Here is a 25,310-nt window from a genome sequence, read left to right as displayed (position 1 = left end):
GTTAAACAGCTGCCACATTCCACCCCAGAGGGGGCTGCATCACAGTGTTGGTTTTAGTTTGCAAAGAGCTTTGGGGAGCGAAGGGCATTCTAGAAACATAAGATATTTTCATGTCTTTGCCTGAGCCCCGAAACAGTCTGTGGTCAATTAAACCGAGAGCGACCAGGAGGAAGAATTGAACACCTGCTCCATATGGGGTCTTGGTGTGTGTTTGTCCTAACGTTTCACTTGAAAGCACATGAAATCCAGGCAAATGACTTGTTACAGGTTGTACCTCAGTCTGGCGACAGATTCAGCAACTGAACTGTTGTGCTCTGAGCAGCTGCTGGTGGTAGCTCAGAGCCTGTTTATTACAGCCCTTTGCATGGACTGGAAAGCCCAGCAGGGCTGGCGGTAGGACAGCGATTCCCTGTCCGACCCCATTCCTTTCTCTTCAGGCATTGCAATGCAAACGCTGCCCAGCAAGAAAGGCAATTGCCAGCTAAAGGTGTGCTGGGACATGGTAGAGAGACAGGGGAAGGGGAAACGTCCCAGATGGATGGCTGAGGGAAAGTGTGTGTAAGTGAAATGACTGATCAGGGAGTTATATGAAGGGGAGAGAACAAGCAAAGCTGGAGTGAGAGGGGAATGGGGGAGAGGGATGAGGAGGTGACTAGGAGGTTGGGGGGGGGGAGGCTCTAGAGCCCTGGGAGTGGGGTCCCTTCCACCTTATATCTTAAGTTCCTAAAATCTCATGCTTCAGGGCCCAGCTAGTCATCTGCAGGGATCAGGAAGATGTGTTCTCCTCCCCACCCCAGGGTATTCTGGGTTTTGTTTTGATTTGTCTCCTTCCTCCGAACCATCAGGGATGGCCACAGCGAGACATGGGACACAGGACGGGGAGGGCTGTGCTCAGGGATGGCGGCACGTCTCTCTCGCTCAGCTCTTACTCACATGTTCAGCGTCTAGCTGATCACCGTGTGTGCGGTCAGGAAGGAATCTCCCCCCTGCTCAGATTGGCAGGGACCTGGGCCAGGGGGGGCGGGTCCCCTTCCTCTGCAGTGTGTGGGTGCGGATCACTTGCCAGGATTATCTGGGTCTAGCTCATGTAACCATTTCTCTGCTATCGTGGCGGCCTCGGGCACTGGTGTGCCTCAGTCCTTCCTACTCCCTGCCTGGGGCACATACTCGGCCAGTCTCCTGCAGGCGGTAATACTTCGGACTCATTTCAGTTGCTGGGTTTCGTGTGCGGGTGCCGGGTGGGCCCGTGCTATGTAGGAGGTCTGACTGGGTGCTCTGGTTGCCCCTTCGGGCCTTAAACTCTGACTCTAGCTTGGACCAGCAGGGAACTGTCATGAGTAAGGGAGTAGGGGGATAGCAGGCTAGGGGGCTGGAGGGCGGAGGGAGAGGGTGTGAGATCAGAGGGAGTACAGGAGGTGGTGGATAGAAGACCAGAGAGGTTGGGGGTCAGGGGAGCCAGAGGGGATTGGGGGTCAGGAGAGCGGAGGGGGTTGGGGGTCAGATTCAGGTCAGAGAGGCTGGGCTGGGGAGAAGAGCTCACAGTGGGGCTGGGAGCCGTGTTGGATGGTGACACAGAGCCTGCTCCTGCTGCCATTGAAGTCAATGGCACAATCCCCATCAGCACCAGTCATGCGGATCAAACCCACAGCCGTCCCCTGGGCTGCTGAACGCTCGCTCCCAGCCCAGCAGTGTTGCTCCGCGCCCTAGCTGGCGAGCCGTGCCAGGCACTCCAGGTGCATGCAGACGGATCAGCTTGTGCCTTGCAGAGGGATCTCGGCTCTGCTCGGGAAACAGGACAGTGGCATCACAGAGCCTGCTGTGGCCTCACTAAGAAGCGTGGCCCTTGGCCAGCACACAGTGCCAGTCTCTTAGCATGCGGCCAGGGAATCAGGGAAGCGCAGCCTGCCACCTCTCAGAAACCACGGTGGCTATTGCCAGTGAGCCGACGCGCTGCTGGGAATCTCTCACACCACAGCTGCTGCTGGTGACTGTTTACTTGTCAAGTTCAGCCAAGTTTATACCTAAAGACAGTTTCCGATTGCATGTCGGTGGGTGAGCTGAATTAATGCAGGTTTTCCGGGTGAGGCCAGCAGCATCCCTGGATAGCCCGTCAGTCGTTTGGCACGGGTGCGACTGGTGCTGGAATGCTGGGTCCAGTTCTGGTGTCCACCGTTCAAGAAGGATGAGGATAAATTGGAGAGGGGTCAGAGAAGAGGCACGAGAACTCTTTAAGGATCAGAAAACTGCCTTGTTGTGATAGACTCAGGGAGGTCCATCTGTTTAGTTTAGCAAAAAAGAAGTTAAGGGGTGACTTGATCACGGTCTATAAGCACCTACGTGGGGAACAAATATTTGGTAACAGTCTCTTCAATCTAGCAGAGGAAGGTTAAACACGATCCAATGACTGGAAGTTGAAGCTAGACAATTTCAGACTGGAAATAAGGTGGCATTTTCGACGGGGAAAGTAATTAACAACTGGAACAATTTACCAAGGGTCGTGGTGGATTCTCCATCAGTGACAATTTTTGAATCAAGGTTGGCTGGTTTTCTAAAAGCTCGGCTCTAGGGATTATTGTGGGGCAGGTCTCTGGCCTGTGCTATGCAGGAGATCAGACTAGACAATCACAATGGTCCCTTCTGGCTGTGGAATCTCTGAGTCTCTTTGGGTTCGCAGGGCCTAGTGGACTCTGACCGTTGGACCTGTTGGTTAGCCCCCGGCAATGGTTGGAGCTGGGGGTTACTCCTGGCTCGGGCACTGCTAACCCCGACCCTGCAAATCGGCAGCTGCAGGCTCCACGTGCCGGTGGCAGTTTTTTTCCGAGCTAGAGCAAGCCAAAGGCCAGAAGGTGATAAGTGCTTCTTCCACTCACTCCTGCTAATGGATTGGTGGTGCTTCGAAACAGCTGCTAATACCTCCCGGGGATCTCAGGAGAAACAGCCGGGCATGTAACACAGCCAAGAAGTCAGCAGTCGAGGGCTATTGCTTGCGTACAGTATCCCTCCCCTGTCAAGGCAGGCATTTGTGCATGGGGGAAGCAGCACTATACCTCACTCCTTTCCACAGCTCCCTCTAGCATTCTCCGTTAGACTCCGCACTTGCCCGCTGCAGCCTCGGTGCATTAGCATTACGCTTAAACTGAGAATGGGGTGTATTCAGTGGTTCAGAGATGTATGAAGTGTAGGCCCAGGAGGCCCTAGATCATCTAGTCTGACCTCTTGTACAGCACAGGCCTGAGAATTCCCTCCAGTTCCCTCTGCAGTGAGCCCAGGAACTTCTGTTTGGCCAAAAACACCTAGGAGGACCCACTGTGAACATGGGATTGGAACCATACCTAGGCAGAGGAACAGCAAAGGGCTCCCAAGCTTTTCCCTCCTGAAGGCTTCATTGAGGAATGACCAGAGGCCCAATGATTGCACAAAAGTGGGCTGCATGTGTCTGTGGGTTGGCTGATGAGCATACAGCTGAAGGACACAGTGCTGATGTGACTGCTGCAGAATCCGAGTTGTGTCGGGTCTCGATGCATTTAAAAAGCAAGCTGAGCTGGCTGGGAAACAGGTTTCCCATACCACAAGACTTTCAGAGACTACAAAAAAAAAATAAAGAAAGAAAATCCCGTGTCGAATTACAAAGAAAAATCGAAATCTCAACCATTTTCACGAACCAAAAATCTGAAAAAAATCACCACATCAGGCTTTGCCAGTAAAAATGTTTCAGTTTGATGTTGACCTTTTTGCTTATTTATTTAGTCATTACATTTTTTACTCTAAATTCAATTAAATTTTGAAACAAAAAGTCATTTTGACCCAAACAACAGAATGTTTTTGTCAAAAAATGTTGAAAGTCCCTGTGACAGAGTCAGGCCAGATGGCTACCGGAGAGTGTTACAATAAAGTAGCAAAAAATGTATTTGTACTGAATGCTTGCGTTTTTTGTAAAAAAAATTTGGTCCTCAGCTGGTATATATCCTCATTAATCCTTTGTGGAACTATCCGGCTTAACACCTGATAAGGATCTGGCCCATACTGTTCAATCTATGACTTCCTTGATCTCTACCTCAAGAATCTGGGTGCTTGATCGCTGAGCTGTTCAGCTTTGCTGCCCTAACTCACACTCCAGCTACAGGAGAGGGTTAGAAGGCAGATACATTAGTCCCAGATTAAGCAGGGCCATTTTCTCTGGGTAAGGTAACAGGGGCAGTTCCAGAACAAGAAGGAACTTGCTGGAACAAATTCAAGCAGGCAGACTAATTAGGACACCTGGAGCCAATTGAGAAGCTGCTAGAATCAGTTAGGGCAGGCTGGCTAATCAGGGCACCTGAGTTTAAAAAGCACCTCACTTCAGTTTGTGGTGCGCGTGCGAGGAGCTGGGAGCAAGAGGCACTAGGAGCTGAGCGTGAGAAGGCATACTGCTGGAGGACTGAAGAGTACAAGCATTATCAGACACCAGGAGGAAGGTCCTATGGTGAGAATAAAGAAGGAGTTGGGAGTTGGGAGGAGGCCATGGGGAAGTAGCCCAGGGAGTCGTAGCTGTCGCACAGCTGTTCCAGGAGGCTCTCTAGACAGCTGCATTCCACAGGGCCCTGGGCTGGAACCCGGAGTAGAGGGCGGGGCTGGGTTCCCCCCAAACCTCCCAACTCCTGACCCAACACAGGAGGAGTTGACCTGGACTGTGGGTTCCACCAGACGGGAAGGTCTATGGGCTGTTCCCCGACCCACATGGTGGATCAGCAGAGACTGCTGGGATTGTTCTTCTTCCTTTTTCCCATGCTGGCCAGTGATGAGGTTAGCTGAGCGAACTGCAGGTTTGAGCCACTAGCAAAAGTGGCCAAAATGAGGGCTGCTGTGAATCTCTGAGGTGAGCAAATCCGCCAATAAGCGTAGGACCCACCAAGGCAGAGGAGAAACTTTGTCACAGTCCCGTTTTAACAATTTAGAAAGGGTTGTTTTTTTTCTAATTTTCAAAATGGGGAAAACCAGCCCTTTCCTGCAAATAGCTTCAGTTTCAATGAATTGGCGTTTTCCAATGAAAAAGTCTTGTGGAAACATTTCCAAGCAGCTCTCAAAGCAAGGATCTATGAGAGATTGTTTAGGACTAGGGTCAGATTTCCAACTAGGCATAGTAGGCACGTGCCAAGGGACACCAGCATTCTAGGTGCAGCTTACCTCTGTAAAACTGTGTGCAACACGAAGGTGAGCTGTAGGCAGGGAGCACTGAAGATGCTGGGCCTTGGGGTGCATAAGGTGTAAATCCGGCCCTGTTAGGGACTTTGGAAATAAACAGAGGAAAAGTGACTCTCAGAAGAGATATTGAAACTCAGTGCATTATAATGTCAGAATGCATAGACAGGGAAATCAGTGACCCGCCAATGTTAAAACGGAAAACAAAGTTGGTTTCAAATAGCAGTCATCGAATCAGCAAAAGCCACATTTTGGAGAGATGCCATTAAGCAGTGTTTGATGTAGTGAGAACAGGATGCTTTAGGAAGAGGTAAATATAATTCAGTTATACCAGGGGTTCTCAAACTGGGGGTTGGGACCCCTCAGGGGGTCACATGGTTATTACATGGGGGGTCACGAGCTGTCAGCCTCCACCCCAAACCCCACTTTGCCTTCAGCATTTATAATGGTGTTAAATATATTTAAAAGTGTTTTTAATTTATAGGGGGGAGGGTTGCACTCAAAGGCTTGCTATATGAAAGGGGTCACCAGTACAAAAGTTTGAGAACCACTGAGTTATACCATTTCCAAAACAAAATCTGACAAGTCTCAAACATGAAACATAAAATGACCTGGCATTGCAAGAGCTGGAGAGAGTAATTCTAGATGGATGGCAAAGAAAAAAAAGCCCAGCACTTCTCAGTACAAAAACATCCTGGATCTATACCAGATTAAATGATTGCATATGCAATTGTGTGTGAAGAACATTTCACATAGGATGAAGGCTGGAAATATTTACCATAACCCACAGCACCCATTGGAGTACTGAGACATGTCACATGGAAGTGACTTGTCCTCTGGCCAGGCATAAATGAGGCTGTCAAAGAAAAGGTACCAGCCATGTACGTACAATAAACATGTGAAACAGAATGCAAAAAACCTACTGATACCACACAAGCTTCCTGATTGCCCATGAAAGGAGTGTAAAATTTGGGAGGGAGGAAAAACTCTCAATCAAGAGCGCAGATATCTGAAAGGGCTGCAGAGAGAGTACGACACGAGCAGCCCAGGATCTGACGGATCACCACTGTTTATACTGCAGTCATGGCTGTGCCAGCTGAGAGGTGCCAAGAAAATAAAGCCCCTGGTTCAGTGCCAGCGGGTTCAAGTTGGCCCATGTGGACTTCAGTTAAACGGAGAAGATTTCCTGTGTGGACTGTTAAGCCTTGTTTTGTTCAGTGAAGCTATTGCACAACTCCTCAAGCAGCAGTTAATAGCACATTGCAAATTGTAGTTAGCTTGCCATGCCATTCTGAATGAGTTAATAACAGATATTGGTTGTTGGAGCTCCCCCAAGACCTCTTCCACTCGGTTCCCCAAGAATTCAGTCCTGGTCCAGCCTCATCCCTCAGGTTCCTCGATGTGCTGTACCACACAACGATGCTCAGCTGATCAGACTTGAGCGTAGGGGGCGGGTATAGGGCGTACCACACGCCCAAAGTTACACAGCAAACCTCTTGCTTTACAGACATTTACACATTACACTGCACTGACTATACGTTGCACCACACGTTTGGGCTTGGCTTGGTCACTTTGTAGCAATCAATCCCCGTACAGCACGCTCTGGCCACGCACTGTCCATGCAGGACTTCCTCTTTAACTCATCTTATGTTCCGGGCTTAGCTTGTCCATCGAACATGGTTTGCTGGGTGCTCCCCCTTATCATAGCTAGTACCGATATTCTGTTCCCAGCCCGCTGATCCCTTTACCTCCCTAATCTGGTCTCCTGAGAAATGAGGCCTCTCCCATATCCAGCTCCGCATGCCAAGCCAGGCCTACAATGATCCACAAATACTTCACTTAATCCATTATATTTGATACATTAATACAAGCCCTTATTAGGCCCAGTCAGGTGGATTATCAAAAAATAACAAAGGACTTGATTTTGAAGCCCAAGCAAAGTCAAGATATCTGTATTTAGCATTTTGAGAGTATTGCAACACATTTCAGAATGATTTATTGTATCCGATACTTATGGGCAGAAGGATAAAAATCTGAGTGCCAACAGCTTGGCATTTGATGCCAACCTTCTTGCACCACGGACAATTAACCTTGAAGTTAGAGCAAGTCAAAACTTTTTAAATAAACAGGGATCCGAGTTGGTTTGGTTTTGTAAAAGATGGTCTTTTTTAAATAAAAAATTCCATGAAAATTTGCAAGAAAGGAACATTTTTGATCAAAGTGTTGTGCCTTTTTTATTTCAAAAAATGAACAAACACACACACATTGCCGAGATGGTTTAGCAAACCCTGGTTTTTGGTAAATAACTTTTAATAACTGTCTTGATAAATGTTTTCAATATTTTTTAAATCAGAAAAAAATGGCAAAAAAAGTTTGAATGAGAAACAAAACCTGGTTGTTCTTCAAACACTTCTAAATGAAAACAAATTTGAAAGTTTCCATAAAATTATCCTTGGATTCTTCAAAGGATATACTGGGCGTTTTACAAAACCGGTACATACTAGGACATTGAAGAACTTCTCTGATAAAATGTCGAACAGTAACCAAGTGCCCTTGGCAAGTGGGAGTGCAAGTTAGAAGCAGAAAGTGTCAGATAACTTCCATCCTGTATAACAGAAAATCCCCCAAACTTCCATTTCAGAACATTTTATTTTAGGAAAATGGTCACATTTTAATTCAGTGTTTTTTTTTAAAAAAAAATAGCCCCTGGGTAATTTGGTTGAAATAGAGAGATGAGTTTGTAAAAAAAAATTCAGTTTTGTCAAAACCATTTTTTTCCGTCAAAACCGTTTCCACTAAATTTTCCAATCAGCTCTAAACATAACCACCCCGGTGGTCAGTCCGACAAGAGAAACCCCCAAAATGTCCCAATAAAAGCAAAGAGCTCTATTTCGTGAGGACATCAGGACTGCTGTGGACAGTGCTCCTCTAGGGGCAGAAGTAGAACGTGCCCGCCTGGCTACCGAGCAGGAAGAACACCGGAAGCAGTCGTATTGTATTTGCTGTGAGTGTCGGTGGATAGCGATGCTGAGCCATGACATGGGTTGTGACGTCGGCCAGTGTCCAGTCTCTTCCCAGCCAGCATTCCTGTGGTTAAGGGTTTTATCACACCTATAGCTTCCAAAGGACTCCTCCGCCTCATGGAATGTGAGGGCCGTTGTGGGCTCTGTAGAACAACATTGGCTGCATTTGAGTAGCAGATTCTACTTTGGCCACTCCAGCTTCCACCCCTCTCAGGCCCTCAGATACAGCAGTGAGGGTGCACAATAGACAGAGACCATCAAATGCATTGCATTCACTAGACTGTGGATTTAGCCTAGCAGGACTGGCCTGGTAACTGCTTGGAAATCTCCAAAGAAACCCCAGGATGCTGCAGCAGATGGGGAGGATCTATGTTATCTCCTTCGAGTGTGCCATTCCCCATGGTATCCAGGCACATCTTTCAATAGGGTGTGTTCTTGTCTCCGTCAGTTCAGGATTGGTGGCCCCAGCACAGTTCCGGGGGTACTGTGTAAAACTGAGATAATAGAATCGTAGAACTGGAAGGGCCCTCGAGAGGTCATCTAGTCCAGAACCCTGCACTCATGGCAGGACTAAATATTATCTAGACCATCCCTGACAGGTGTTTGTCTAACTTGTTCTTAAAAACCTTCAATGACAGAGATTCCACAACTTGCCTGGGCAATTTATTCCAGTGCTTAACCACCCTGACAGTTAGGAAGTTTTTCCTAATGTCCAACCTAAACCACCCTTGCTGCAATTTAAGCCCATTGCTTCTTGTCCCATCTTCAGAGGTTAATCGGAACAATTTTTCACCCTCCTCCTTGTAACAAATTTGTATGTACTTGAAAACTGTTATCATGTCCCCTCTCAGTCTTCTCTCCTCCAGACTAAACAAACCCAGTTTTTTCAATCTTCCCTCCTAAGTCATGTTTTCTAGACCTTTAATCATTTTTGTTGCTCTTCTCTGGACTTTCTCCAATTTGTCCACATCTTTTCTGAAATGTGGTACCCAGAACGGGACACAGTACTCCAGTTGAGGCCTAATCAGCACGGAGTAGAGCGGAAGAATTACATCTTGTGTCTTGCTTACAACACTCCTGCTAATTCATCCCAGAATGATGTTCGGTTTTTTTTGCAACAGCGTTACACCGTTGACTCATATTTAGCTTGTGATCCATTATGACCCCCAGATCCCTTTCCTCAGTACTTCTTCCTAGGCAGTCATTTCCCAGTTAGTATGTGTGCGATTGATTGTTCCTTCCTAAGTGGAGTACTGTGCATTTGATCATCACCACTTGTAGCCTGAAGATCCTTTTGCAAAGACAGCAGGGTGGATCCCAGTGTCCTGGCCAAATTCCAGTTTGGGAAAATACATCCTGCTGGCCTAAAATAACCCCTGTCATACTGAACACTGTATTCATATTCCCATCATGTCCTAAACTGTTGTGTTGTGCTGCTGTGAGCTATTAAACAGCTGCTGTGTTCCAGTCCCCAGAAGTGGTTGCATTTCAGAGGCAGGCGGAGTGATTCTGGTTTGTAAAGGGCTGTGGGGGCCTTCAGGATGCTATATAAAGGCAGGTTTCTTGCACTTCATAGGAACATAGGACTGGAAGAGCCTTCCTGGGTCCTCAAACCCAGACCCCTGCTATCGCAGGCAACCCCGTCATACCATCCCATTCATAAACTTATCAAACTCCATCTAAACATTAGTTAGGCTGTTTGCCCTCCACTCCTCCTAATGCTATTTATTATTTGTCTAACCACAGTGTCCAGGGCCTGGGAGCCTGTTACGCTAGGTGCTGTACAAACTTTCCTGTCCCACAGAGCACAATCTAAGGACTTCTTTCCAAAGCAGCCAGTGCTGGCCACCATCAACGAGGCCCCTGGCTGAGACGGGCCTGCTCCTCAGGCAGGTCCTGGGCCAGGCCGGCTTTGCCTGGAACATCCCCAGCTGACTAACCCGCATGTTGAGCAATATTGTCACACCCTGGGCAGGAAAAGTGGTCTTTCAGGGGGGCTGATTTTGACCGGGGGCGGGGGGGGGAGTTTCCCAGGTTTCATTAAACACCTGTTTCTAAAGCGGGATCCGGTGACACCAAGTTGTCTCTTCCATGGAGCCCGTCAAAGCCGGCACCCTGGGCGCCGGCAGAGCTCGATTTCACCGGGATAGGGTCCTTCGCCCCCCCCACTCCCCCGGTCGAGGGCCCAAGTCTGTTTTGTCTGACAGAAAACGCGACAACGAGTCCAGCATATTTTCCAGGCTAGCTCATTGGGTTCACGCTTGGGCGAGCCTGCCATTCAGGGGGCCTCCGTCACATGACCGTGCAGGTGTGTCTGGGAACCCTCCACTGCAGGCCCTAATTAGTGGCATAGTGTGTGACCCCCTGCTGGGCCTTTCACAGGGTCCGGTCGGCTTGGATAGGCCAATGTGTTTGACAGCGCTGCACAAACTGACACGTCGCACAATGGGCAGGTTGCACAAGAGCGAAAGCTGGTCAGTGAGGGAGCGTCGGAAAAGTTTGCAGCAAGCGCGGGCCTCGGGAAAGGGGAGGGTGGGCACGGCGCACATCTCAGCTGTGGAGCAGGAGACGTGTCTCAATGGATTGTCCAGCGTTACGGCCCTGGTTTGAGGGTCTGATCCTGCGAGATACTGAGTGGCCTTAACTCTGTTCGCTAAGGGTGCTCAGCTCCTTGCCGAATTTGGCTGCTGGGCTGAAAACTGCTACATTTTGGCATTTAAGGCGTTGGCCGCACTGGGGTATCATTGTTGCTCCATAGAATTCACAGTGCTTCACACAGGGTGGTCGGTATCATTCTCCACAGTGCACAGCGGGGGAAACCGAGGCACGGCGAGACAGAAGTGGCTTGCCCAAGGGCACTAGTCAGTCAGTGGCAAAACTGGGGATAGAGCCCAGAGGTACGTCTACACAGCAAAAAAATCCCCGAAGCAGGTCTTGGGGACGGATCAACTGACTCAGGCTTGTGTTACAAGGCTAAAAATAGCCTCCAGGTTTCACAGCCTGAGCGGGAATGTCTACACTGATATTTTTAGCCCTAGAGCGTGAGCCCAAGTCAGTTGACCCGGCTCTGAGCCTCGCTGCCACGGGTGTTTTTGTGCAGTGTAGACGTACCCCAAGTGTCTGGTGCCTACATGTGGATTGAGGTGCTAGCTTTATGGAAACTTTGCCCACAGTGCTGGGTGAAGACTGCAGGGCAGTGGGCAGCTTGGGTGTGCGAGGGATGCACAGTCAGAGCAGCCGATGTGGTTTCCAACCTCCCTTAGGACACAGGTTTTTCCGCGGCGAGCCACTCCTGTCACCATCTCAAGGTTTTCAAATGTTACTTAAACACCAGCACCAGGAAAGAGAAATAAGAAATGTCAGCCCTGGGATGAGCCAGCTGGGGCCTATGCGCACCGCTGCCCTCGGCAGGATGGAAACGGTTGTCATGGGACCCGTACTGCTAATGGCGGCTGTCTTTGTAGCTCAAGTAGAAGGAAACTGGGTTTTCAGAGCAGGGAGGTCTGAGATTTATTCCCATGACCATTGCTGCCTTATTTGAGTGACTTCTGCTGTTCATAGAGGAGCCCAGTGACCGTCAGGTACTGGTCCTATGCTTTATGTTTGCAAACATGACTCAGCCCAGCGAAGCAGATCCCTTATCGTCCCTATTTTATAGGTGGCAAAATGGAGAGCTTCGGCAAGTGAGCCCAAAAGCCGATATTGGGCCTGCTTCCCATTGACACGGAGACTTTTTACACAGCTTTGGCAGAATAAATGGGGCCCCTGACGCACACTGTGCTTCCCCTTTAAATGTACCAAGGCCCTAGTGTAAATGAGACTCAGGCCCTGCGTATCCGCATCAGAGCCAGGATTCGAGCTTGGATCAACCGCTCTCCTGAACAGTGTGTGCACTCCCTTCTGGCTCCTTGCGTCTCATGGCACCTGCGTCTGAGTACTGCAGAGTAAATACTGACACAGTAACAAAGCTAGTGGGAGCATAGTTGGAAATGAGAAATCTGTCTGTGTCGTGGAAAGTTATGAAAATTGGGTGGGCAGGTTTTTTTGGCCGTTATCCCTCTTGCCAGTCCTTATGGTTTTAGTGTGAATCATGCAATATTTGGTGTTTTTCCTAAAGCCCCAGCTGCTGGAGTCACATGATTAGGTGAGAGTCTCGGCTTTCGTGTAAAAAGGAAAGTAAGTCGCTAGCCCCACTCTCCCCCCACCCAGATTCATCAGGGCTCATGAGCTTTTTTAAGGGGTACATAGGCCAAATTCTGAGGGACCCTTTGGGGGACACAGCGTGCATCCATGCAAAGCCAGATGGGCCCATCCCTCCCCTCAAAGGGGTCCTTGCAGGTCAAGTCCGAGGCAGAGCAGGGAGTTTCCATTTGTGCGCACGCTTGCCCAGGGACCCTCCCAAACCAGCGCTGTTGGTTCCACTCCCAAATGGCTGTTTGGTTGGACTCTGTATGATTCGCTCCCTGTGACATTTCCATGACCAGGTTCCCTTTGGCGTGGATGCCTGGGAACGGCAGCTCTCTACATATGCCCAGGCTCACACAAGAGTCACGCACCAACAGCTGGAACCCCGATTCCTCAATCTTCTGTCATCTATCTTCCGGCTTAAACAGTTTCCACCGTCCCTTTGGGGAGCAGGCATACTTCCTCGTGACCCAGGCAACCAGTCCCAAGCTGCGCCCGGAGGCTGAGATTTGTTGGCAGCCAGCCACTCGGCCCATCCATTGGAAGAGAAATGAGCACTTTGCACCAGAGCCCTAAACTCCTGTACAGCCTCCCCTGCCCCCCAACTGAAAAGAGGACCCACCCTAGAGATGCCAGGGAAAGGGGGGCGAGGACGGGAGTGGGGAGAGGATGGATGATTGGAAACAATTAGTGCTTTGGTGTAGTTGGGCCAGTTGTCCTCTTTGTCAGCATGGTCAATTTCCTCTGCTACTTCGCCCCCCACCCCCCTCACTTGGCTTCCCCCCCCCCCCTCCTGCCCCAAGGGGAGTTAATAGTGCATGATTGTCAGGGCTAATGGAGATTACATGTGACAGGAGCTGTGAATTTGGGGATGGGTGTGTGGAAAGGCCAGGTTGAAAGACTTTCTTTTTGATTTGTTCCCCTCCCCTCCTTGTGCGGAATTGGCAATCACGTCCAACAGCTTCTTTTCCCCCTCTCCCCTCACTCCCCCATCTCAATAAAAATCACAGCCCACCCAGCCAGCCGCTCCTCGGAGGAGTGCCGGGCTTTTCTTCATAACAGTTCAACCCCTTAATTATTTGAATTGGTGTTTTCCGGTGGGGGAGAGGGTCTCTCTCTCTCTCTCTCTCTCTCTTTCCTTTCATCACTCATTCTGTTTCAGTCTCTTTAAATATATTTCCATCTTCCTCTTTCTGTGTTTTCTGTCTTCTCTCTCTCTTCCTCCCCTCTTCTTCCTGTCACTCATTTACTGTTGCTCCCATCGATGGATTTTCACCATGGCATGATCAAGGTCCATTTTTCCTTTTGCCTGGTGCTGTTATTTCCTCTTTGCAACAAGGTCGCTCCATTTGCGTGCAGATCTGGGCCCCCTTGCACAGTACAGACAAAAGCACAATGCTCGCAATCTAGAATTTTGAGACTATGCAACAGGTGGATAAAAGAGAGTAGGCCCAAGCAGAGGAGAATCCCTTCTTCATCTGCTTTTCATCAGAGACCATAACGGAGAATAACCTAGAGAAAAGCAACGATGGGTCAGAGAGGCTTGAATTCAGCACAGTAAGGACCATGTTACATAGCACAAGCGAGTGTAATTTCAGACAAGCCACTGCGTTGACGCCAAGCTGGCTGATAATTTTTTATTAAAGCTTTTTGCTGCGAAAAATGGTTGTTTTGATTAACTGGGACATGTCCCACAAATGGATCTGTTCATCAAAATATCACTTTGGTGGCTGAAAGGCTCAAACCGTTTCGTCGCTCGGCAATTTGTTTTTGTTTTCAACCTCTGCAAACCGAACAAAGTTTGTAGTTGGCTTTTTGGTGAAAATCGGAAAAATTTACCAACAAACTTTAGAAGAAAAAGAACAATTTTGGTGTTTCTTGAAAATACACTTTTTGACTAACTCTATGTCCAAGCTTTTTGTCCTTATTTCTATGGGTACGGCTACACAGCAGCTGGGAACATGAGCTGTGCATTACAAATAGAAGTCTGGCCACAGCAGCGGCTCAGACTAGCCAGCCAACTATGTACCCCGAGGGTCAAGTGGGTTTGTACCTGGGCACTGGCTACCTGCACTGGGCAGCACCGTCCTAGCTGCTAGGTAGACACACCCTAAGACACACTTACCCCCCCTGCTTATTCGCTTGTCCAGCTGATTATCCTGTCCCCTCCCACCATCCTGCATCCGCTGTTTGTCTGCCTCTTCCACCGACATTTTCATGTGCTTTCATCCACACGGCACATACGCCTGGAACGCCCCCTCTGAACTGATCCTTTAAACCATTTCTCCTTCCCATCCCTCCTCAAGATCCAGGTCTATCTAAGGGTTTTATCCTGGCATCCATTCCCATTCTGTCTGAGCATCTTGCACGTAAAATCCACAACAGTAGCAACATCCCTAGCGGATTTCATGGAATCTCGGGCTCTTCTCTCTTTTCAGGGCCATCACCCTGCGTGGAATGGAGGGGCTGCTGATTTTGCTTTAAGACGTTACTTTCCTTTGGGATGTGTCGGATGGCTGGCGGGGTTTATTGGGCTGAAGGGGTGTCAGCGTTGGGAGTGTCATTCTTACGGAGCAGAAGTCTTTCCAAAGAGGAAGGTTTTGCAGCATTTCCTAAAGGTGGCAATTTGCCTGATCTCCTCCAGACAATGGTCCCGGAGCTGGAGTCCCTCGACAGAGAGCGCTTTGTCCCCTGCTCTCACAAGCTCCATCCTGGGCTGTCGTGGGGCTGCACAGACTGAAATTTGGTCTTTGCTCTAGCTGGGGCTTGATCCATGAATTGCATTGAAGATTAAGACAAAAGGCTTCAGCTGGCATCAGGTGCTGACTGGGAGCCAGTGAAGGGACTTGAAAACAGACCTGCTGTTCTCATGATGTCCTGAGCCACAGTGAAGGTGGGAAGCTATATTTGTGCACACCAGCGATGGGGGCCAGGTAGGTCCACAGGCAGAAGAGACCAAAGATGCAAGGGGAACCAAAGCAAAGCTTGGGGCAATGGAACATGCATATGGAGAAGCTGGCTGGGCAGCTAGGGAGCCAGCCAGGAAGCACGTATGAGGAATAGGAAGTGGGAACTGGTATATAATGGCCTGATGATCTCAAGCTGTAGGCTTGGAAAGGGAATGCTGCTGCCAGCCATGGGCAGAGTGTCCTTGTGCCCCAAAGGGAGAGTAGCTGCTGTTGGAGTGGCCTTTTCCCAAGCCCTCGTACACCGCCGCTGGAAGGAGATGCCCAGTCCTGCGGCTGCCCGGGAGCCAATGAGTTTCCTGAATGGGGTCACGGCGGCCAGTTTGCGCCAGATGGCTAGGAGCCGGGGCTGCTTTTACAGACAGGAAGGGACTGAACCGGCCGGCTGCTCCATCGACTACTGTATCATGTGGGTGGTTTCTAAACAACGGGCAGGGCTAGGAAAGGCAAGGAGAGAAGAAAAGGCCCCAACAAAACCTCCCTGGGGAAGGGAAGCGGCCAGAGCAGCAAAGGATATTTGTAAAAAAGTGGGGAGTGAAATAATAGGAAGAATAGTCACTTTGGGAATAAAAGAGACAAAGGAGGGGAGACCAGTGACTGGGGGAAGCAGCCCCCGCAACACCCAAACCCCCCCAGGCTGCAGAATGGGAGGCTGGTTTGCTGGGCAGACTTGTGAGGTAACTGAGTAACAGAGAGACGGCTAATTGTAAACATGGAAGGAATTAAGGGAATATGAGCATCTCCCTCAAAGAGGGTATGTGGGAGTGTGGGCTGGAGCTATCGACAGTGAGCGGGGAGGCAGCAAAGACACCACTGGCTATGTGAGAACAGAGATGGGGTAGCAAGAAAGGGGAGTCCAGGGAGATTGGCCGAAGGTGCTAGCTATGTACTCAGAGGATCAGGTTTGCTAGCTAATTCTTCCACAAACATGCGTGTGACCTGGGGCAAGTCAATAAATCTCTCATTGTCGGAGGTCTCCATCCCCCAATTGCAGCTAAATCTAATCCCTTTGTCTTGGTTATTTAGACTGCAAACACCGAAGGGCACGGACTGTCTCTTACGGTGCAGATGTAGTTTCTAGGTGCCTCTATAGTGTAAAGTCAGACCTGGAACTGCTTTATCTGGAGCACGATTCCCATGGACTTCAGGGGAAATTGCACGTACTCATAGCTGACAGTAGCGAAGTCCCTGTGTTCTGCTCCTGGCTTTGCCTCTAATGCCTTCCGTGATCATGGGCAAGGCAGAGAACCTGTCATGCGGACTGTGGTATTTAACTACCCCACAGAGGTGTTGCGAGGATCAGTCAGTTCACAGAGTGCTTGGAAGACAAAAAGCATTAACAATTATTCATGTGTTTTTTAAAACATCTTTATAAACTGGATGACATTGTACGTTATGCTGGGACTGTGTCAGATTCCCCAGCGGAGTGGAATCTAACCAGGTCAGTACTTGGAGGGGAGATTTGTCCCCACCCCAGGAAAAACCTAAATGCTGCAAGAAATCTTCCGTAGCGTTTTGCAGTGTTGTTGTAGCCGTGTTGGTCCCAGGATATGACAGAAACCAGGCAGAAACTTCTGTTGGCGTAAGCCTGAAGCAGAGCTCTGTGTAGCTTTTTTGGGGCCGACAGAAGATATTCCATCACCCACCTTGTCTCTGACACGAAATCATGTAAGAACATAAGCATGGCCCAACTGAGTCAGGCCAATGGTCCATCTAGCCCCGCAACCCTTCACTCAGTCAGTCCTGAGATAATGCCCCTCTGTGCTGCTAGCTGCTGGAGATGTTTTCTGTAGGAGGAGGTGTCAAATCAAGATGCTGAGTTCTTGTAGTCATTACAAACCTGCTGATCCTTTCTGCGAAGGGGACACTGTGAGCCTGCTGTCCTGTGCGAACTCGGCGGTCTCCCTACCTTGAGCCCCACTTTCGTTTCCATTCAGCGTCAGCTTTTGCTGCTCATCAAAATGAATCCCTTGTTGATAAAAGGGGCCTGCCAGCGGGACTGGCAGCCCCATCTGTCCATCGGTACGTCACTAAGGCTCCTGTGGCCATGACACGGAAGCGCAGTGGAGAGCGAATTTAAGCACAGAACCGGCCCATGAGAGGCAGCAGCAGAGCAGATCTCCATTGTCAACGAGCATCAAAGGCTCGGGGGCAGGATGAAGATTGAGAGGGCAGGTCTGTCTCCATTGCCCCATTAGATCCCTCACTCCTTTGCAGAGTCTGAGAAGCCAATAAACGCCAGGAATAAGGGAAATACGAAAGACAGTGCTTTGAGATCCTTGACTAGAAGGAGCAAAGTACCATAAGGTGTTATGACACTGTGGTGAGCATAGGAATAGTATAAAAATATGCAACCCATGCTCTGGTATCCCTAAGCCTCTGACTGCCAGATGCTGGGACTGGATAACAGGGCATAGATCACTTGATAATTGCCTTGTTCTGTTCATTCCTTCCAAAGCCCCGGCATTGGCCACAGTTGGAAGACAGGATACTGGGCTAGATTGGCCATTGCTCTGACCCAGTCTGGCTGTTCTGATGTTCTTATCTAGATGGATTTGTATGGGGATGGAGGAACTGATAGGGGATAGACAGGGATAAACAGGAGGGTGGTTAGGAAACATGCCTTTGCACACCTGAAAAAGTCAAACCATCTGTACAGAAAACTTAAGAGCAGAAAACACAATACTGTCACTGCTCAGACATTGGGAAGAGCATGGCAGGATCCCAGCTCTGCCAGCCAGGCACTTCAGGATCCTTCCCTCATTTGATGCCAAATAGTAACATAGCAAAAAAAATAAAAACCAGACACTGATGCCAAGCCAAGTTCTGCTCAGCCGCTGCCCTGGATTTCCTTCTGGGAAGAGGGCCAGGAACCTCTAGGATACATCCAAGTGGCTCAAAGGTCAAGTGGTCATAATATCACCCAACATGAACCACATCTTGAAGGTAACACATGGAAGCAGGGTCGTGTCGCCCAGACCGCAGCTTGTTCCCAAGTGGAGTCACCCAAAGGGGCGTGAGAGGACGGAGCCAGTGATGGCGATGGACAGAAAACAGCGTGGGACTGATCAGTCTGGGTTTGAGATCTGGCGGGACTAGACTTGAAAGGGAAAGTGGCCGCTCAGACAGTTGCGTGGGAGGGACGGGCTGGAGGAAAGGTCTGAGTCCTGCGCGTACTTACATGGGTATCCTGCTTGCCGTGGAGACGATAAATGTTGGGGCATGAGCCCAGGTCAGGGGCCTGGAGCAGAGCTGCCAGAGCAAGCATACGTTTTAAAAGAGGTGTTACCAGAATGGCCAAACCCTCCATCTGGTCAGCTGGTCTGTCCCTGAGAACGCCTGGAGCGAACGCTTGAGAGGAAGGCATAACCCCTCCTGTGCAATAGGAAATGAAGGCCTGGTCCAATCCCCCCTGGAGCCATTGGAAAGACTCCCGTTGGCCTAGACGGGGTTTGGATGGGGCCCTTGTCTCCGGACCCCAGCTGAGGATCGGTTTATGTCCCCACGCATGAGGTGTGCCATTCACAAGACAAATGTTGTGTCTTTTGCTCTTTACAGAGCACTACCATAATGCAGCCATGGTGGGGTCCAAATAGCCATGTTTGCTGGACTTACACAATGGAGAAGGCCTAGCTACATAGACACACTGCATCTCTGGCTGCTTTCTAAAATGTGGAACCCAGTGAGAGCCAGTAGAGGGCTCGCAAGCTATTTAAAGGCAAACCAATATTCCTGCCATGCTGGACACTGGTTTGGCTGCCACCTGCAGGGCTGCCAGCGACGCCACCTGCCCAGGTAACCACCTTGAATGATGCAGTTTTCAGAAGCAGGAGACATCAAGCCCCAGCTTGGAAGCAGGCTAAGGTCAAAGTGTGCGCTCTCCCTGCCAGCGAGAACATGCTTCCGTGTATGGAGGCATGTAGTGGGCCACTCCAGTGGAACAAGGGTAAAAGCAGCCCGGGAGAGGGCTGTGGCTGGGATAAGGAGTGAGAGCAGCTGAGGGAGTAGCTGGCTACAGGTGTGGCCAATTCAGTCAGGGCCCGGCTGGCCCTGATAAGAGGGCTGGGGGCCAGGAGCTGAAGGAGTCTTACCCTAGCCCTGGAGTAGGAAGGGCCTGGCTGCCTGGGAGCAAGGTACCTGATGCAGTGCAGTGCAGTGCAGGGGAAGGATGAAGGGAGCTGGGGAGCTCCAGCCTGGTAAAACCCCAGGCTGAGGCCTTGTTGAAGGCCTACCGAGGTACTGGGGCTGCAGAGGTGCAGCCTGGGAATAGGCAAAGGCAGCTGGTCCAACCCCCTTGCCCGTGATGAGCGGCCATTACAGACTGCAGTTTGCCCCAGTGAGCAGGGCTAGATGATGACTGGCAGTAGCCACTGAGGTGAGGTTAGCATAGATGGTTGGGGGTTCCCCTGGGAGGGGAGACCCAGAGTGTGGGGACTGCTGTGGGGGCAGAGCCCCTAGGGTAAAGGGGCACCGGGGTCCCGGAGGGACAGGGAGCCTGAGGCAGGCAAGCCAGCAGAGGATGCTCTGGAGTTGAGCTAATTCCTAAAACCAGCAGAAGGCGCCGCACCGCTGAGTCCATGGTCTGCTACAAGGCAGCACCAGCTCAGCAACCATGCAGGGCCCAGGTCTAAATAGATGGCCCGTGTCAGGTAGCCAAAACCCTGACAGCCTCTGGATTCATGCTGGCCTGCAACCGAAGGGTAGAGTGTGTGTGTGCACGCTGATGCAGGGAGGTGTTGTAAGGTTCAAGGAATGTTTGTAAGGCTCCTCGAGACCATTACGTGGCAGGCACAGAAGAGCCCAGTGGGGCTTGGTGTAGATCGCTCAGGGGCAAGTTTTTCCATCACCTTGCCATTGCTTGCTGCTCAGGACGGGGCTAGAAAGCACCCTGGGGTTTGACATGCCTCTCACCCCAGCTTTACGCCTGGCTGTCCCTCCACTGGCATCAGCAGAGTTACGACCAATGTACACCAGGGGAAGTGAGGGCAGTGGTAGAGAGAAAGGGAGAGCACCGCTCTGTGGGAACGTTACTTTAGCACCTTGAGGCTCCAATATGCTAGGTACAAGAGACAGTCCTTGCCCTGAAGCTCTTGCAGCCTGAACAGACAAGGTGGGAGACAGGAAGGATTATTATTCCCATTTTACAGATGGGGAAACTGAGGCACAGCATGATCAAGTGACTTGCCCGAGGTCACGGCAGAAAGTCTGTGGTAGAAACACAAATGGAAACTAGATCTCCTGAGTCCCCGGCTAGCACCTTAATGGCAAGGTCACCCTTCCTCTCCTGGGAGTGCGAATCAGCAACAAGAGCCAAAGAAAATGTCTGGCAACCTAGCCATATCCGCCTGCAACCCCCCTCGTTCCATGAGGGTTTTGACAAGCTGAAGTAGCCCGGGTTAGAACCAGGGGCCGATTTCTTGCTTCATGTCCAGACTACAGAGGGAAGCAGGGCACAAATTCAGCTTCAGAGCCAACCTCCCTCCCAATCCAGGGGCGTCTGGATCAGGGGATCTGTTCTGGCCCATTGCATTAGAGAGGCCAGCTGCAAAGATAGGATCGGGACCTGAACTTTCCCAGAGCTCTGGGGTGACAGTCTGGGGCCATCTCCAGCCAAAACCTTGGGAGACTTGAGATTTCCTCAGTCCTTTGGGCTGAGCTGCATCCAGAGCTTTGGGCTCAAAAGAACCTGAGATTCCCAGGGAAGCTCTGAGACTATAAACCCTGGGAAACAAAACTGGGGCAAAGGCCTTGCAGAGAACCACTGACCTCCTTGCAGCCTGTCTATCAACCTCCACATGGGCCCCCATTGCAAACTCCAAGCCCAGATTTCAACTGCTATGCTAGGTTTTGGGCTCTTTTTTTAGATGCCCACTTGGGCTCCGTGCTACGCTCGGTTGAAACGATGGGTCTGCTCTGTATAAATGGCAGTGCGGGGCTCAGTGCTGATTGTCCCAATGAAGCCAGATCATGTGTGTTTCATTTACAAGTAGAAAGATGGATTTTATTTTATTTTTTTTTCTAACAGCTGGCCCTGCAACCTTCCCCCTGGCCGGGCTGCCCAGACCTTTCCCTAGCATGCTGACCAGCATTCTCATTGTTCACATGTAGCCCTCCATCTGTCTGCATCCATCTGTTGTCTCTTGTCTTATACTTAGCCTGTTAGCTCTTGGGAGCAGGTACCATCTTTTTGCTGTGGGTCTGTACAGCACCTAGTGCAGTGGGGTCCCGGGCCATGACTAAGGCTCCAGCACCGTGATAATACAAATAATGTTTGGTTTTCTTCTAACGGCCAGCCCCACAAGCTGCTCCTTGGGATCTGAGAGTCAAGCTGGTGTCATTCCATCTCCCAGGTCGCCACCAGGAATAAAGATTCCACAGGCTACATTCCGCCCCTCCATCCTGTGCAGCCCCATTGCCTTCCTGCCCACACCTGTGCACCTCCACTCGCCGTCCTGGGGTTGCCCAGGCGTGACTGCTGGATACACAATCCTGCTGGTGAGGCACAAGTGCAGCTCCTTCTGTCTTTCACCGAGTTAGCTCCAGCAGGAGGAACGAGCCACCAAAGCGCCAGCGGCTCTGACATCGAGGAGCCCAGGGAGCAGCTGAGTAAGAAGGTGCCATTTCTTTTTGAGAGAGAGAGAGAGTGAGAGCCGCTTTTCACAGCTTCCAACAAAAACACAGTGACATTTCTGAAGTGCTAAACTCACTTGTCGCCCAGTCTCGCCACTGTCACGGTGTATGATGTCACCAGAGCCCTGCCATGGGACACAGCCCTGCAGCTGGCTGGGGGGGCGGGGCCGTACGCCCTCGTTAATTACACTCCAGGCAGGCCTGGGCATGGGGGAGAGGCTGACGTAGGTTTCGCCTTCGCTTCTCTTCCAGCAGCGTTTGCTAGTTCAATGCCTGGATTTTCGGTTGCAGCCGGGGTTGGTTTTGGGTGAAGGGGTCTGAAATCTGGCAAATAGCAAGGTAGGGGATCCCATCCCCCCTTCGCCGCGGGGGCAGCCTGGGCCCGGGGCTCCCAGATGTGCAAGGCCTACTGGGCAGGTCGTGACCTTTACAGAAACGGTGGCGATACATGTCAGGGCTAATGGACTTGACGCTGCAAGGCGCGGGCTGGGGGCAGGGGAGAGAGCACATTCAGGAAGAGATCAGTGCAAATGCGGCTCTCGTTGCTGGAGGAATTTCTGGGTCTGGTGGCTGTGCGCGTGAAGCTAGGGAAGGGGATGGGCGCACCCTGCAGTTCTTTGCCGAAGGAGCTCTCTGGCGCTAGCTTTCGTTCACTGGGGGAAAGGGGTGCAGAGTCTAATTAATACAACAACAGACCCAGCGTGGGGATTTTAACAGGAAAGCAGCCATCTCTCCTCCCAGAACAAATCCCTGCTCACCTAGCAACGTCCCAGGTATCGCTAAACCGCACACCACAGCCACCTGACTCTTCATGAGGGTGACGGGGATAAATCTCCCTGCTCCAAAAGCATAGCCCCTGCATGCTTGAGCTAAAGGAGAACCGCCGCAGGCAGTACAGAGCCTATGACACACAGCTGGCCCGTTCTCACTCTATCCAGTAGAGTGCAGTTTGCGCTCGCTCTCTGTCACCCACACACGTATGTCAGGTGCCTACACAGGTCGTGCACCAGCCTTTTCACAGGGGGCTGGGTTCGGGGCACCTCCGTGGGCCGCGTGCAGGAACATAATTCCAGGTCCTAGACCCTGATCCTGGCTTTAGGATTTAGCCGTGAAGCCAGTCGTGGGGTTACACAGTCAGACAATTAAATAAGAGAATGGCTCCCCTCTTACTTAAACTTCAATAACATCTCAAGGTGGGGGGTGTCCCCCGAGAAATGTTTCAGGTGGTACGTCTGCCCCTCCCGCTGTGGTTCAGAGAGGAGACCGGCAGCTGCCTCTGCTGCAGTCAGGACTCTGGCTCAGACCCTTCGGCCCATGCGATGCTAAAAAGTCCCCCCCACCCCGTCTTGGGGATGGGAATGCCAGAGGCAGTGACTACAAGAGGCCCCTTTGGCCGGCTCTAAGGCTGCAGAGACCCCTGCTTCCCCTCCCAGCTGTTCCCTAGACAGTATCAACCGGCTAGAGAAGACCGATCAAGGGCTTTTATTCGCATACCACAAGGACCGGGAGGCATTCAGTGAAATTGAAAGATGGTAGATTCAAAATTGATGAAAGGGAATATTTTTTTTACACCGTGTATAAGTTGCCCGTGGAACTCATTGCCACCAGATGCAGTTAAGGACTTAGAAGCTAGACAACTAGACTAGCCAGAATTGTTTCATAGTTAACACTCACACAGATTTTGGAAGGGATATAAACCCTTGTGTTTAAGGGTTTGAACTAATCTCTAATTTACATTGTCAGTTCTTTGGGGGGCAGAGACTGTCTTTTTCTTCTGTGTTTGTACAGCACCCAGCACAGTGCGGTCCCAGCCCATGACTGGGGCTGCTGGGCACTACCACAATGTAAATACTATTCATAGGAAGTAGGCTGAGATCTTAACAGGGGGCAGATTATCCCACTTCTGCCTGCTGTGGGGTTCTTACACCCTGCTTCTGGCGCTGGCGACTGGCAGTGGCAGGAGACTGGACCAGTGACCCAAGGTTCAATCTACTCTGGCAGTTCCTAAGATTTGCAGCTTTGACCCTTCGATAGAGTGGATGCTGCACTGATGTTCCTGGGGCTGTCCCTGTCTTACCGGATCCTGGGAACCAGCCCTGTTCTGAGTCCGTTTCTAATGCCGTGCTCTTTGCTCTGCAGCGTACCGGACCGTGTGCGGTGTCAACGGGCCGCTCGTGGTGCTGGACAATGTGAAGGTAACAGGCATGCATTCATTGGTACTTTATCCTATGTCAAACGACTGGGCGTTAGCCCTATGTTTTCTCCCCACCTCTGCTTTGGGCTCTCCCCCTTGCTCACACACAGCCCTCGTCAACCCCACTTGGCCCCCGCCTCTCCCTTGAGTGGCCCCGTTTTCTTCCTCTGGTCCCTCCTTAGTGGTACCGTAGGATATGAGTCTAAGCCAAGTGCCGGGGGGGCTGGGAGATGTATTCGAGTTACCCAGGGGAGGCATCTCTCTGTGCCCTCGAGGCCGGTAAGGCCCGGAACTGGCCCGTCCCTTCTACAGCCCTCCTTGGAATGACTGAAAGCCCCAGCCCAGGGTTCGGGGGTAGAGGGGCGCCCACAAGCCAAACCCCACTCGGGGGCTAGGGTGGGAGGACGGGGCTGGGTTTAGCTCTGCTGATTCCTGATGCCTTCTCAACATGCCCCTTCTCTCCCGGCCCCACAGGCAGTGCCTGGCTCAGCACCATTCGCTGCCACAAAGACACCGCAGCCACCCAGCCGCAGCCTCGTGCAGAGAGCCCCAGACCTCGGACGGGGAGAGGTTTCCTGCTCTTGAAACCCTGAACCATTCAGGAAGAGCTGGTTTGCTCCCCACGGCCCCGATCGCATTCCAAGGGGGTGGGGGCTGCCACTGAGCTCACCGCGATCAGGATCGGGCCCCCTGTGTGGCATTTCCCTCTGACGCAAAGTGGGAGGGAAGCTGCCTCCAGGGTTTGTGCCCATAATGAACAGATGCCTCCCTAGGGCCTCGCGATTGGCCTCCTCGTTACCGCTTCCCCTGACTACCCAGCCCGTCGGCCCGGGACCCGGCATGGGGAGCCTCCCACTTAGCTTGTCCAGCTGGCCGAGGAGGGCCAGCAGCGCAATCTCCTGGAGCAAGGGGTTTGCCCCCCGTGCAGGGAGCAGGGAGTGCACAAGAATGAACCTGACCCTCTCGGACCCCCGGCAGAGGGCCAGGCTGCTGTGTGTGGGGGGAAAGTGTCTGGTTACCCCCATGTCATCTACCCCAGCCTCCCCTCACAAAATCACGTGTCTCCCCTGGGTGTAAAGGGCCATAAGAGGGGGCCTAATTTGAGCCATGTTCAGTGAGCAAGAGGGAGCCAAG

General features: G+C 51.1%; 1 protein-coding gene across 1 annotated transcript in view; it reads left to right on the top strand.

The window, feature by feature from the left end:
- The window catches only part of ATP6V1B1 (ATPase H+ transporting V1 subunit B1), a 76,703-nt gene that overhangs the window by 7,774 nt on the left and 43,619 nt on the right, over positions 1-25,310 (top strand). Inside the window, exon 2 of the mRNA XM_077814713.1 lies at positions 24,122-24,177. Within this exon, the coding sequence (XP_077670839.1) occupies positions 24,122-24,177 (56 nt within the window). The remainder of the gene's footprint in view (positions 1-24,121; positions 24,178-25,310) is intronic.

This window comes from Eretmochelys imbricata, chromosome 4, assembly GCF_965152235.1.
Source record: "Eretmochelys imbricata isolate rEreImb1 chromosome 4, rEreImb1.hap1, whole genome shotgun sequence".
NCBI lineage: Eukaryota > Metazoa > Chordata > Testudines > Cheloniidae > Eretmochelys > Eretmochelys imbricata.
This window is presented reverse-complemented; position numbering and strand designations above follow the sequence as displayed.